Here is a 14,492-nt window from a genome sequence, read left to right as displayed (position 1 = left end):
AAATAACCATGAGAATAAAAATTCTATTGCATATGTATGTAGCTTAAAATAGCTAACACAAGAATCAATAATTTTAGTAAAATGGCAAACAAGAAGGATATAGCACAATGGACTTTCTGTAGTTCTAATAAAGTAATCCAGTCCTTTTGATCCAACATTTTTGTTTTGTTTTTTTGCAAATAAGTACAAATTTTTCATTCACAGTCCTGGAAGATCTTGCTTTTTGGTGCTATAAACTTATTGTGTACTGGATTCCTGCTTATGTGGTGCAGTTCTACTAACAGTATAGGTATGTTACAGTTTTTACTTTTAGAAAGTTTTATTATATATAGGCTTCTGATTGTAAATAAAATGTGCCTTATTTAATACCCTAGATGTGGTCCAAAAATGTGTATAAATTTAATTTTTGTGAATTAACATTTTAAATGTACTTTCATATTTAAAGGATAGTTGATAAACACTGCCTCCTTAAAGCTAAAATTGGTTTTTAAAAATGTGATTAACCCCCTTAATTTTATGTTTAAATTTTAGATGCATTTTCTCAAAGCAGAGAATACTTGTGACATTTGGTGTCAATGATCTATTATTCTTATAGCACTGTTTTTCTCTGACTTAATTTATAGTAATGGTTTTTACAATTATACAAGAACGTTGTGTTTACCCAGAACAAAATAAAGTAGATCTTCAGTTATTATTTAGTTAATTTAATACAGTATTTTCAGTTTAAATGTATGAATAAAACCCAATTCTCTTTTGCTGTCTACCTTAATTCAACTAATGAGAAAATTGCCAAATATAGGTGTAGACAGCTAGAGGGTGATGACCTGAATAATGAAAATTGTGATGGCTTGACAATCAAATGTTCTCAAGATAGTTAATTCTTAACAGTCAATCCAATAACACTTCTTTTTTGTTTTTTCCTTTTTTTCTCAACAGCTTTAACTGCCTATACATATTTGACAATCTTTGATCTTTTCAGGTAGGTTTTTAAAAATTGAATTATTTTTTGCTCTTGTAGAATTACTTCTTTTCATTAAAGACTAAAGGAATTTTCCTTTTCAAAAACAAAAAAATGGAGTTTGAAATATAATCTGTTGAATGAAATGAGCCAGAGATTTTGCTGCTATGTGTATATCCCCCAAAAGATTTTTTAAAAGGCCTCATTTACATCAAAATAAACATAGCAACAGTTATTGCATTAATAAAGAAGTGGGATGGGATGCTTGTTGATTGAGGAATGGCTAAACAAGATGTAGTGCATGAATGTGATAGAATATTATGTGCTATTAGAAATAAATATGATAAATACAGAGAATCATGGAAAGATTTATATAATTAAGGTAAAATGAAGCAAAAGCAAGCAGAAACAGGAAAACAGTATATCCAGTGATTATAACTATGTAAATAGAAAGAACAACAAAATAATTAAAACTGATTGCTGTGAAATTATAATGATCATATTTGGCCCTAAAGACAACTTAGGAAAAGTCACCTCCTTCTTTTCTTTGCAGAGCCAGGGGACTATAGATATAAAACACTGAAGATGTCAGACTTTTTAAGTGTGTTGATTATGTTAATTTTGCATGAAACATTTTTTCTCTTATTTTTTGATATGAGGAATGGATCTCTTGAAAGAAATTAGGTGATTTAAAAATAAATACTATCAAAAAAATACTTTTAAAAAGAAAAATAATCAGGATGTAATAATCCTTGTTGTAAAAGTTAAATAAGAAAGAAATAAGATTTTAACTTGAAAAAGAGTTTTTCAAAGTTTTTTAAAAATCTCCATCATGAGGGGCAGCTAGGTGGCTCAGTGGATTGAGAGCCAGGCCTAGAGACGAGAGGTCCTAGGATCAAATCCAGCCTCAGACACTTCCCAGCTGTGTGACCCTGGGCAAGTCACTTGACCCCTATTGCCTACCCTTACCACTCTTCCACCTAGGAGCCAATACACAGAAGTTAAGGGTTTAAAAAACAAACAAACAAAAAATCTCCACCATGATGTATTTTAAGAGACTCAGTTTTAAATTCAATAAATTCAGTAAATATTTGTCAAATACCTACCTGGTGTAAAGCAGGATACTGGGGTATGTGGGGACATGAGATATATATATGGGAGGGAATACAAAAATCAAATTTTAGAGATCTCTGCTTTTAAAGGAGGAGACATAGACACTTCCAAACCTGGACTGAAAGCTTGTTAAATTATCTGAAAGCAAAAGGGAAAATATAATTAAAATATGGCTTAAATGAAGAGTAAGAGCAATTGTAGTTTCCTAAAAATGCAGCAATATGCTTGGAAAAAAAATGGCAATGTAAGACATTTCATTAAAGACAGTATAAGTTAGCTAATACTGATGTAAAGGGTCTTCAGTAGATGAATGGTTAGCTTTAAATAGGCAATTCATAAAAGATGAATCACAAATAGTAAATAAACAATTGAAAAAATGTTTGGTTTCACTAATAATAAATAATTAAACTAATCATAGAAATGAATAATAAATAATTAAAGAAACTAAAACAGGCCTGAGATATTAATTCACATCTTTTAAATTAGTAAAAACAATAAAAATCCAAAATTGGTGAGGTTTTAGTAAAATATGGGTACATTTATACACTCATGTGCTATCTTTTTAGAATGTAATCAGGTAAAAAATGAGTCCTAAAATTGGCCTGATCCTTATTAGTCCCAATATTGAGAATATTCATCAGTGGTTTCACTGATGCTGATATTTTCTCTATTGACAAAAGATCTCAACACTTCCACACTTTAGTATATGACATTCATGAATTTTGGTGCCAGGGATTCTGGCTTTTGAGATTCAGAATATATACTAAGGAAGTACAATTTTTAAAGACAAAAATTACTGTTATTATTTTGAACTACTCATAGTTCAAATCAGTTAATCAGCAGTTGAAATTAGGCATATAAACAGTCACAACCTTGAACTTCGAACCTTTTACTTTTATCTTAATCATAGAAACATAATATGCCATACATTCAAGAAGTTATTACCTTCATTTTTTAACCTGTCTCCCTCTACTCAGCAAGCAGCCTTTTATCCATCCAAGAAAAGAAAAAATTATTGTTCAAAACCAACATATCTGCTTGACAGTATATGTAATATTGCACACCCAAAGATACTCCTTCATCCCCTTCCCAGCTTTCAACAAAGAAGAAGGTGCAATTTCTCAACAATTCTCCAAGGCCAGCCTTGGTCAGTTTCATTTAAAAAAATGTATTCTTATCATTTATTGTTTCGTTTTGTTTTTCTGGTTCTGCTTACTTCACTTGTCAGTTCATATAAATATTTCCATACTTTTCTGAATTCTTCATGTTTTTCATGGGTTGGTAATATATTTTATTGTATCTACATATCACCATTTGTTTAGTTATTTGCATATTTGACTTACTTTGTGTATTTGGCTATCAATATGTAAGAATTTAAAATTTAGGTTTTATGCTAAATATGAGAATTCTATGGTAATATTGTGGTTGCTGATTTAAAGATATTATAACTTAAGTCAAAATGACTTTTAGTAGCTTTATTTACAAAGAGGTGGAAAGAGTGAAAATGGGAAAATGTAAGAAGGAGGTAGAGAATTACCTAGCCCAGTGATTCCCAAAGTGGGCGCCACCACCCCCTGGTGGGTGCTGCAGCGATTCAGGGGGACGGTGATGGCCACAGGTGCATTTATCATTCCTATTAATTGCTATTAAAATTTAAAAAAAATTAATTTCCAGAGGGCTAAGTAATATTTTTTCTGGAAAGGGGGTGGTAGACCAAAAAAGTTTGGGAACCACTGATCTAGCCTATCACCCTAAGTGCTGCTCTGGTGTGGGGCTCAGCCCCAGCAGGCCTCAATAATCTTCAGCCAGAGGACTAGGTAGTGTCTTTAGCAAGGATTCTACCAACACAGTCTCCTCCAGGAAAGAAGACCTCTCTGGAACAAATCTCTCCAGAAGCCAGGAAAGGAAGGCCCGCTACTTACCCAGCTTACTGGCACAGGATCCAGGGAGAAGTCCAAAAAGTGAAGTACCAAGGTGAAGTCTCAGGAGCAGTCCAAAGGAGAAGATCCAAGTCGAAGGTTCAAGCCAAAGATCCAAACTGAAGAACCAAACCAAAGATCTCCTGGACAGGAAATTCAGGACTTTTTATAGTCCTTTTTCCATGTCACTTCCTGTCCCTTCATCCACTTTACAATGTAATGACTTTTGTAGGAAGCCATGTTGGCCAAGCATGAGTGCCAGTTACTTGGTTGGAACACAGAATATAGTGAGGGCATTTTGAGCTGGCATGAGACCAAAAGTCAGTTGAGATTGGACTATAAAAGCAGAAAAGATCAGTGCATCACTCTCAATCGAGGGAGACTGTTGGGAAGGAAGGCGTCATCTCAGGATTGTCTCATAGCTAGGGGTAAGTGCCTAAGCTGTTGATAGGGAATTCTGTGTATAGCAGCATCCAACACCATTATTGAATAACATCTATAAAGTCAACACCAAAATACCAGCATAAATACCAGCCAGAAGATCACTATAAAAGCTAATTCTTAGTGGACTGAGGAAACCTTCAAGTTTTAGGATTAGGCCTTTGGCTTAGACAGACAACTGGCCAAGCAGGCTTCAAGATACCAGCTGATTTATAATCAACAACATATTTAGATAAAGGTTTAGGATCTTCCTTTAATCCCTCTCTCCTTCACAATTTCCCCAATCCTTTCCTTTACCTTATTAATTAATATTAAATAGTTGTTATAAGAAAGCTATCACTGACCTGGTTATTCTAAGATTCTAGCAAGTTGTCTGTTAGAGATCCACCTGGCCATTGGTGAAGATAACTTCACAATTATTGATCTTCTGGGTGATTCCATCACAAATCACAGTCAGAGATTGAAATCAAGGGACATCTTCCTTGAAGTTATTACTCAATTGGATTACTAGTTGAGGAAACAATCAGTTACTCTCGTTAAGTGGGAACCAGTGAAATCATTGAGCTGCTCATTTATATCAGCAGATTCTATACAGTTTCAGGCAGCAGCAAAGATCACTGAAGCTGCTGTTAAGTAAACCTATCTTGGCATCCAGATAGAAGATTTCATCAAAACCTCTCATCGTTTCTCACCTCCATCTATAAGATTCCTGGGCTGTACAATAATCATTTACAAGTTCCCCCCAGGATCATTACATTGGGAACCAACTGCAGTCTTTCAATTTGCCTAGTACTGCCCAAGGGGGTTGGGCAGTGGCCTCCCGAGTGACTTGTGAACTTTCTTACTTAGTGTTAAATAGGGATGCTTAAATTTTTGATTGATTAATTTAAAAGTTGCTGATTGATAGACAAAGTTTGATTCACTCTTCATAAATGGGATCTTGGGTCAAAGGTATAGATGGGTTAATAATTTTTTTTGCATAGTTCCAAGTTATTTTCTATATAGTGATTGGACTGATTCATAACTCTGCCAATAGAGTATTAGCATTCTTGATTTCCTGCCAGTCTTTGTCCACCAACATTGCTTATTTCTATTTTTTGTCTCAAGTTGTCTTATTTACATTTTCTTATTAGTGATTTAAAGCATTCCTTCAAGTAGTTTTTGTTTGTTTGTTTTTCGTTTTTAAAACCTTATCTTCCTAGAATCAGCACTATTTATTGGTTCCAAGGTAGAAGAATAGTAAGGGCTAGGAAATGGGAGTTAAATGACTTGCCCAGGGTCACATAGCTAGGAAGTGTCTGAGTCCACATTTGAACCCCAAGACCTCCTCTCTCCAGGCATGGCTCTTGGTCCACTGAACCACTTAGATGCGCCTAGGCAATTCAAGTGGTTTTCAAAAGCTTACAGTTCCTTTTTTGAGAATTGTTGGGTCATATCCTTGAATACCTTTCGTCAGTTACTCTCGACCTTATTTATTCTCTATATATTCTATCAGATGTTAGAAAATTTGATACAATTATATTTAATAAATAAAATATAAAATATGTTTAATAAATAAAATCATTTAAAAAGTGTTTCCCTTTAGCCTCCCTCTGATTTTGTCAATAATTCGTTATTATTAATTTAATTGAAAAGAAAAAAGACTAATGTTTACAAAGACCTGGGCATTCTCTTTATGATAGTGACAAAATGAAAATATGGCTACCCCGACTTTGGTATATCAGTGCAGTAGAATATTGTGTTGCCAAGGAATATTATATTCATGCTGAATATACCTTTATAGGGAGTGCTAGATAAATTAAGCACACTGCCTCAAATGATAACAAAATGTATGTATATAGATAATAAAAATGCATTTATAAAATAATGATAACAAAATGTATGTATAAAAACATATACTTTATAACTGAATTTGCAGTTTTAGAAACCTAGAAATCCCTAACTGTCCAGAACTTAAGAAAACCATTAAAAATGCTTCAAAAACAACCAAAACATCAATGTACATTGGAGTATGGTCTATAGTGATCTGTTTGTTAAAAGTCTTTTGCTGAATAAAGCTAATTAGAATAAACAAAGTAGTTCTTAAAACTCCCCCCCCCCAAAAAAAAGGAATGTTTAGCCAAAAACAAATTTTGGCCAAAGTACAAAATAGTGTTCAATTCATTCGGCTTCATTAAAGAACTAAAATATTTTTCTCAACTTTTGAAATACTATCTTTTACCTTTGGATATATTATTCATTTCATTTACTCTAATTAATCATCATTTCCAGCTCAAATGATAGTGGACTCATACTCATTTCTAGTTAATTGAGAGAATCTGATTATTTTGATGGTGAATAAAAATTGATGCACATCCTGTTGATGAAGAAGCTGTAATATTTTCCTGGTTCCCAAACTCCTAAGTCTCTTATTTCTTTATAATGTCTCATGTCACAGAGTAATTGATGATTTCCCACCTATTCTCTAAAGGAACTTATTACCCAAATCCCCAATTTATCAGAGTGAAACATTGTTTTCCTCATTTTCCCTTCAGCTAGTGGCAAATTCTTTAGCAGGCTGCAGCCTCTTTGACAGTACCACTGCCAGTAAGTAGGTTTGCTGTCATAAAAATTCCATTTTGGTGACTACTCCTTACCTTTCTCTGCTCCCTTCTGTTTTGTTTGTTTGTTTGTTTGTTTGTTTGTTTGTTTTTTAATATCTTCTGAGATCCAGTGACTATTTTTCTAGCAAAATGCTAGACTCTGGACATTTTCACTGACTGTCCCCCAGGCCTAGAATTCTTTCTTTATCTCTACCTCTTGACTTCTTTCAAGGTCCACCTAACATCTCACCTTCTACAGGAAACCTTTCCTGATCCATCCTAATTATAGTGCCTTCCCTCTCTTGATTATCACCAGTTTACTCTGTATGTGCCTTGTTTTTGCATAATTGTTTGCATGTTGTCTTCTCCATTAGGTCGTGAGCTCCATGAGAGCAGAGACTATCTTTTACCTTTGCATCCTAACCTTGCACTTAGCACAGTGCCTGGCATACAACAGGTGCTTAATAAATTAACTTTCTGGGATACAACCTTAACCTGGACCTCCATAGAGGAGAAACTCTCCCCCTCCATTTTGTTGGGCACTCAAAGAGAATTTTCACCAAAAATTCAATTGAAGGATAAGAATTAGGCAGAGCTGGGAAGAAAGACCACAAAATGAGTACAGCCACTCAGGGCTAGATGACCTGGGGTTTGTTTAGGACAGTAATGGCGAACCTTTTTGAGATGGAGTGCCAAGCCTTGTCCCCACCCCACCCTCCCAGACCAAGTGCTATGCCCACCCCATTCCTGACCTTGTGCTGTGTCCCTCCTCCCCCATTACTCCACACAGGAGAGGGAGAAAGGACTCCCATTGGACTGCTGGGCAAAGGAGTGGGGGATGTGAAAAAATGTCATCAGGCAGGGTGGAGAGAGGGAGGGGAACAGCTCCGCCCAAGTCCTCTACCTTTCTAGTAATGAACTTTGGGGGGGGGGTGCCATAAGCCCACAGAGAGTGCTCTGTGTGCCATCTTTGGCACCCATGCCATAGTTTTGCCATCACTAGTTTAGAGAATAGTACTATTTATAAGACGGAGTAAATTACATACATTTTCCCCATGCAGAATGCTAATATAAATAAGTATGGTTGTGCTAACTTTTCAATATTTTCGTTATTGAGCATGTTAGTAAAAAATATTATTTTATGTTATTTTTCTATATCTTGATAAAATGAACATTATGATGTAAAATGTAGTTAAATTAGAAAATTGAGTTAAGAATTTAAACATCATTTCCATCTAAATGTCTGTAAAATGTTATAATCTTGTAGAAATCATCTGCTTGGTTTCTCTGTAACTTGCCCATAGTTTTTATACAATGCTTGAAAGTTATCCAACAAAGATTTAAGTGCAAATTTTAAAATAAAATAGCCTATAATCCTGTTAGAAATGTTTATTATTAATTTAATATGGACAATCACAGGTATCCTTCAGAAACTTGTTAACTGTGAAACTCTTAATAATATAGATCTTTAGCTTGAAATAGACAACATCTAATTAAATGTATTTTCATTTTCTAAATTCAGTTTAATGACATGTCTGATAAGCTACTGGGTGATGGTGAGGAAACCAAGCCCAGTCTATTCATTTGGGTAAGTGAACTTTATCTCCTACTAAGTGGTTAGTTATAAAATCAACAAATATAATAAGTAGTTTTCAGAGCTGTTATAAACATAGAGGACCGGAGGGGTGGGGGTGAAGAGAAAAATAATGAGGAAAATAGCTTTAAGTGAAAATAATAGAATGATTTTTCTAAGTAGATGAAATTCAAAAAGTAAATACATGAAAAAAAGTAGAATCTCTATCTTGACCCTGGCCATCTGGCTATTCCTTAGACAAGATGCTTCATTTCTTCCCTCCAGGGATTTTCACTGGCCCCTATAATAGGCCTGTGGTGTTCTTCTTCCTTTATCTCCACCTCCTGGCTTCTTTGGCCTCCTTCAAGGTCACACTAGAAGCCTATCTTCTACAAAAAGCCTTTCCTAGTTCCTCTTCATTCTTTTTCTTTCCCTCTGTTAATTATTTCCTGATTATCTTGCATATAGCTTGTTTGCATGTTATCTCTTCCACTAGATTGGAAATTCCTCAAGGTCAGGGACCATCTTTTGCTTTTCTTTATATCCCCTGTACTTAGTACAGTGTTAGACAGTAAATGCTTAAATAAATGCTTGTTCATGTCATTGGGTTGGTGGAAAATACAAAGGACCTTCACATGAGTTAATCATTCCATATGGTATGATCAATGTATCTTTTGGAGTTAATACAATGTAGTATGACAAGATTCTTGGGATAGCAAGTATAATAGCAGTGGATTTATACAGAAATTGAATTTAATCTATTAGCTGTACTTATAGGTTTCCATTTTAACAAAGTGAACTTGAAATAACTTAAACTTGAGCAAGAAGAGAACTTTCACTGAAATAGTAGGGTAGACCAAAAAAAAGGCTATACTTGGTTCTGAAAAAGCATCTAATGGAAGAACAATGGAATGACATTGTAAATAATGAAGATATTTGTATTGAAATCTACAAAACTGAGTAGAAACATTGTAAAGAACATTGGTGTAAAGATTTTTTTAAAAGAACAATTGAAGCAATATTGTTTTAGAAACATACTGTGGACTACTCATCTAGATGACAGATGTAGATAATAAATGTTTCCTTTGTACCAATTACAGATTTGACACAGAAGCTATGAATAGTGATGCTGAATTTCAAACAGCTGAGCATCTGTTAGAAGTTTAATTCTGCCCAAAACAAAACATTGGCAAAATTTTCCTTTTTCTAAATGACATTTTAGCCCCTCAAAGTAGAGAAGGCCATCAGAGGAACTTATGCTTAATCAGCTTTTAGATAACACTAAGTGCCAGGCACTATACTAAGTACTTTATAAATGTTAGCTCATTTGGTTTTTTAAATAACTCTGGGAAGTAGATATTATTATCCTCATTTTACAGATGAGGAAACTAAGGCAAACAGAGATTGAGTGGCTTGCTTATGGTCACATAGTTAGTAAGTATCGGAGGCCAGAAAACAAGGCTTCCTATCTCCAAGCCCAGAGCTCAATCCACTGACTCACCTACCTGTCTCTGAAGCAGCAAAGGAGAACTTACTGGTGATAGAAATGACAGAAACCTTGGGAGAAAATGTGTTTCATCTTGAAGTTTATAGTAGTATGGATTTGGAAAACCAATAGGTAGATAAGCAGACATGTCACCCCAGACATACAGGTGTTGACAGGAAAAATTAAGGATGTTTACATCAAGATTGACTTCTCAAAGAAGTGTGGTGAATGTGGACTATAGTGGTACAAATGTGTAGGGAAGGAATAAGAATTCACAAACAAAAATTCAATAGTCCATTCTATGGTAATCTCTCTCTCTCATGCTATTTCCTGAAATGATGGGAGATTCTAACAGGTTGGCTTTGGCTTTGGGATAAGCAAACTATGATGTATGTCTTTACAAAGAAAGTCTTCAATATTCCCTCATCTCATAAAGTAAGGAGAGTTATGTTGCAAATATCAAGAAAAGAGATCATCTAGACAGGATTCTAATACTTCCTAAGTTATTAGAATTCATTAGAATGGCTTTGGTTCAGTTAAAACCCAAAGGGATTGTCATATTTAATGGTTCCTAGAATGTCCCCTTTTCTTTTCCATCTTTAGGTTTGTTGCCCACGGATTATGGATTATAGATTTGGAGTTGGAAGGGGTCTTAAAAGTTATTGGTCTAGTCTGTCCCAAAGTAAATGAGACCCAGAGAGATTGTGACTTTTCCAAGGTGGAATAGGTAGTAAGTGGCATAATTGAGATTAGAAGTCTGGTCCTCTGAATCTCATTTCATTGTCCTTTTCACTGCATCATTCTGTCCCTGTCTAATCATCTCAATTATTTTTTCCTGGAATCTTCCTATAATGGTTTTCCTCCTAAACCCAATCCTTGGCCATTCAGTTGTATGGCCAGATTCCTCAGTGACTACCTTTCCCTGGTCCTTCATGGATGCTTTCTACATATTACTGGTCGATCAGGAGAATGCCCTAGACATATCTTAAAATGGACATAATATGTCTTGATTTTAGTAAAACAGTTGAAGACTCTCCTTATAGCTTTGTATGTAAGATGGTAAAACATGAAGGAAATAATAGCATATTTAAAGTGGATTCACAGTTTGTTGATCAAACTAGCCAAAATGATTTGATTATTTATTAGTAGTCTACTTGAGTGGAAATCTCTAGTGTACTGCCTCCTATTTTTACATTTTTCTAAGTAATTTGGATGAAGATTTCCAAATGACACAAAGATAAGATAGCTAATAAAATTGAAAAAATCAAGATGCAAAATTATCTCCACAGATTGGAACACTTCACTGAAACCAGCTAGAGGGACACAGTGGAATGTAAAATCTTGCATTTAGGTTGCCTCAGAAGATACTGAGCTCCTTGTTAGGGCAGGTTTTTAAGCAGATGCTGGAGGCCCATTTCAGAAGAATGTTTTAGAAGGGATTTCTATATTATGTGAGGTGAGCTAGATAACCTTTAAGGTTCCTTTACTTATAATATTATGTAATTGTAAAGTCTGAATTGACTTTACAGCATTTTAACTCAGAAATATGATACTTGTTTTTTGTTTTCTAATTTAACTTTTATTTTTATTGTTTATTTTTGTTTTTTTAATTTAACTTTTAGTTTTAGTTCCAAATTCTCTCCTTCACTCAAGTCCCCTCCCCACCCATTGAGAAGGCAAGAAATACAATACTCATTATACATATGAAATCACGCAAAACATTTTCTCATTAGCTATTTTCTGGGGTGGGGATTTGGGTAGCAAGAGAAAGGGGAAAATATAGGCTTCATTCTGCAGACTGAGTCTATCAGTTATCTATCTGGAGATAGATAGCATTTTTCATCATGAATCCTTTGGAATTGTAATGATCAGAATAGTAAAGTCTTTCATGGTTGATTATCCTTAAAATATTGCACTTATTGCACAACTATCAATAAATATCGGTATGGCCATTCCACTATGAGCAGGTACAGTGATTATAGGCTTCCGAAATAAACCCAAAATATCATTTACCCAGTTTTTACCACAAGGTACCCCTACTCCATTAATCCCTGTACTAATTATTATTGAAACAATTAGCTTATTCAACCTTTAACTTTAGCAGTTTGACAGCCAACATTACTACAGGACATCCACTTATTCACCTTATTGGTTCAGCAACATTAACTCTCGTCAATTAACATAACTATCAACCATTACATTCCCAATTCTATTTCTCCTAACCATTCTTGAACTAGCTGTAGCAATAATTCAAGCCTATGTTTTTACACTTATAGTAAGCCTTTACCTACATGATAACTCATAATGACCCACCAAACTCACGCATATCACATAGTCAACCTTAGCACATGACCCATTAACAGGAGCACTTTCAGCATTACTTTTAACCTCAGGGATAATCATATGATTTGATTTTAATTCTATCTTATTATTAAGCATCGGACTAATTTCTATACTTTTAACAATATATCAGTGATGACAGGATATTGTTCGAGAAGGAACATTTCAAGGACATCACATCCCTGTAGTACAAAAAGGATTATGATATGGAATAATTCTGTTTATCCTATCAGAAGTTTTATTTTATATTGAACTTTTCTGAGCATTTTATCACTCAATCTTAGCTCCTACTCCAAAATTAGGGGATTGTTCACTTCCAAAAGGTATTGTTGTCCTGGTTCTGCTTACTTCACTTTGTATCAGTTAGGTTTTTCGGAAACTGTCACCCTCATCATTTTTTAAAAAACCCTTACTTTCTGTCTTAGAATCGATACTGTATATTTCTTCTAAGGCAGAAGAGTAGCAAGGGCTAGGCAATGAGGATTAAGTGACTTGCCCAGGGTCATACAACTTGGAAATGTCTGAGGCCATATTTGAACCCAGGACCTCCCATCTCTAGACCTGGCTCTGAATCCACTCAACCACCTAGCTGTAGCCCCGCTCCCATTTCTTAAAGGACAATAGTATTTTACCACATTCATATATATTATACCTTGTTCTTCAATTGTTGAACATCCCCTCAGTATCCGATTCTTTGGTACCACAAAAAGCCACTATGAATATTTTTGTATATTTGAGTCTTTTTTTCTTGAATATTTTTAAGGTCTAAACCTAGTAGCAATATAGCTGCATTAAAGGGTATGCATAGTTTTATGACCATTTTGGAATAGTTCTAAATTGTTCTCCAGAATGGTAGGACTAGTTCATAGCTTAACTAGTAGTGCATTATTGTAACTATTTTCTCACATCCCCTCTAGCATTTGTCATTTTCCTTTTCTGGAGGAATGTGATTCTTCAGTCTTTTAGATTTTACAACAGCAACAAAGCATACTATTATCCTTCAAAAGAACTAGACCACCTTACAAAAACACCATCTTCCTTACACATTTGGACTTCAGAAATTTTATCTCCTGCTCAACTTAAAGCAAGATTTTAAAGACTAAAAAGAAGACATATAGCAAGGGCCACAGAGTTAGAAGGAACCAGATTATTTTTATTATTTTAAGTTGCCTATATATTGGCTCTAAAAGCTGTCTAACATTATGTTCCTCTGATCTAATCTTATTGGGCTCTAGTCTCTAGTTTCGAAAATGCCAACGTAGAGAAAGTAGCAGTTTATTTTGAAAGTGTATTCTTATATCTGGTTTGATTCTGTTTGTTTAGACTTAAATACCAACTTGCAATCAGGAGACCTGAGTTTAAATCCTACCTCTTACACTGACTAGCAGTGTTATCCTGGACAAGTAAATTTACTATTTCTTCACCTGTAAAATAAAGGCCTTGGTCCTAGATGTGTGATACTAAAAATAAAAATTTTAAAAAGAAGAGGGAAAGTAGTTTAATTTATTTAATATGCAAATTATATGCAAAATCCAGAAGTAGTAAGATAAATGTTTGCCTTATTGAAAACAGTTGCTTTTTTCTATTTTTCTTTGTTTCTCATTTCTATAGAAATGATCTGTTTTAGAGATACTTAATGTTGGATCTTATTTAATATTTAAAATTGAAGTAATCAGCCTAATTTTCTGATTATAGGTTTGAAAGATTAGAAGTCCTGGCAGTATTTGCTTCCACAGTCCTGGCACAGCTGGGAGCTCTCTTTATATTAAAAGAAAGGTAAGAGTATTTTCTATGAAAGTTTAATTCCAACTTTTATAGCCTTTTGAAGTATAGTTCTGCTTATGACACCCTTTTAGAGTAACGGCAGTGGTTACTTATTAATTATTCATATTCGCATTCATGTCACTGTTGAGTTACCAGATATAGTGGTATATTGTACACCCATTAAGAGTGTACAGTCTCCATATTCTTTAGTAGAAAAGTTGTTTTCAGTTCAGTTCATTCTAACTCATGTTGGGATTATAATCATAGGCTGCTCTCTGTTCAGCAGCTGGACAATGTTATACCTCTGGGGAGGGTC

At 34.5% G+C, this 14,492-nt stretch overlaps 1 protein-coding gene across 2 annotated transcripts in view; it reads left to right on the top strand.

Moving 5' to 3' along the window:
• Window positions 1-204: 204 nt before the first annotated feature.
• Window positions 205-14,492, top strand: part of SLC30A6 (solute carrier family 30 member 6) — a 34,113-nt gene continuing 19,825 nt past the window's right edge. For both annotated transcript variants that reach the window (XM_044660973.1, XM_044660972.1), the window contains exons 1-4: window positions 205-289; window positions 937-979; window positions 8,536-8,601; window positions 14,108-14,188. In XM_044660973.1, coding sequence (XP_044516908.1) covers window positions 262-289; window positions 937-979; window positions 8,536-8,601; window positions 14,108-14,188 — 218 coding nt within the window. In that variant the 5' untranslated portion in view covers window positions 205-261. The remainder of the gene's footprint in view (window positions 290-936; window positions 980-8,535; window positions 8,602-14,107; window positions 14,189-14,492) is intronic.

Source organism: Gracilinanus agilis, chromosome 2 (genome assembly GCF_016433145.1).
Source record: "Gracilinanus agilis isolate LMUSP501 chromosome 2, AgileGrace, whole genome shotgun sequence".
NCBI classification, from domain to species: domain Eukaryota; kingdom Metazoa; phylum Chordata; class Mammalia; order Didelphimorphia; family Didelphidae; genus Gracilinanus; species Gracilinanus agilis.
This window is presented reverse-complemented; position numbering and strand designations above follow the sequence as displayed.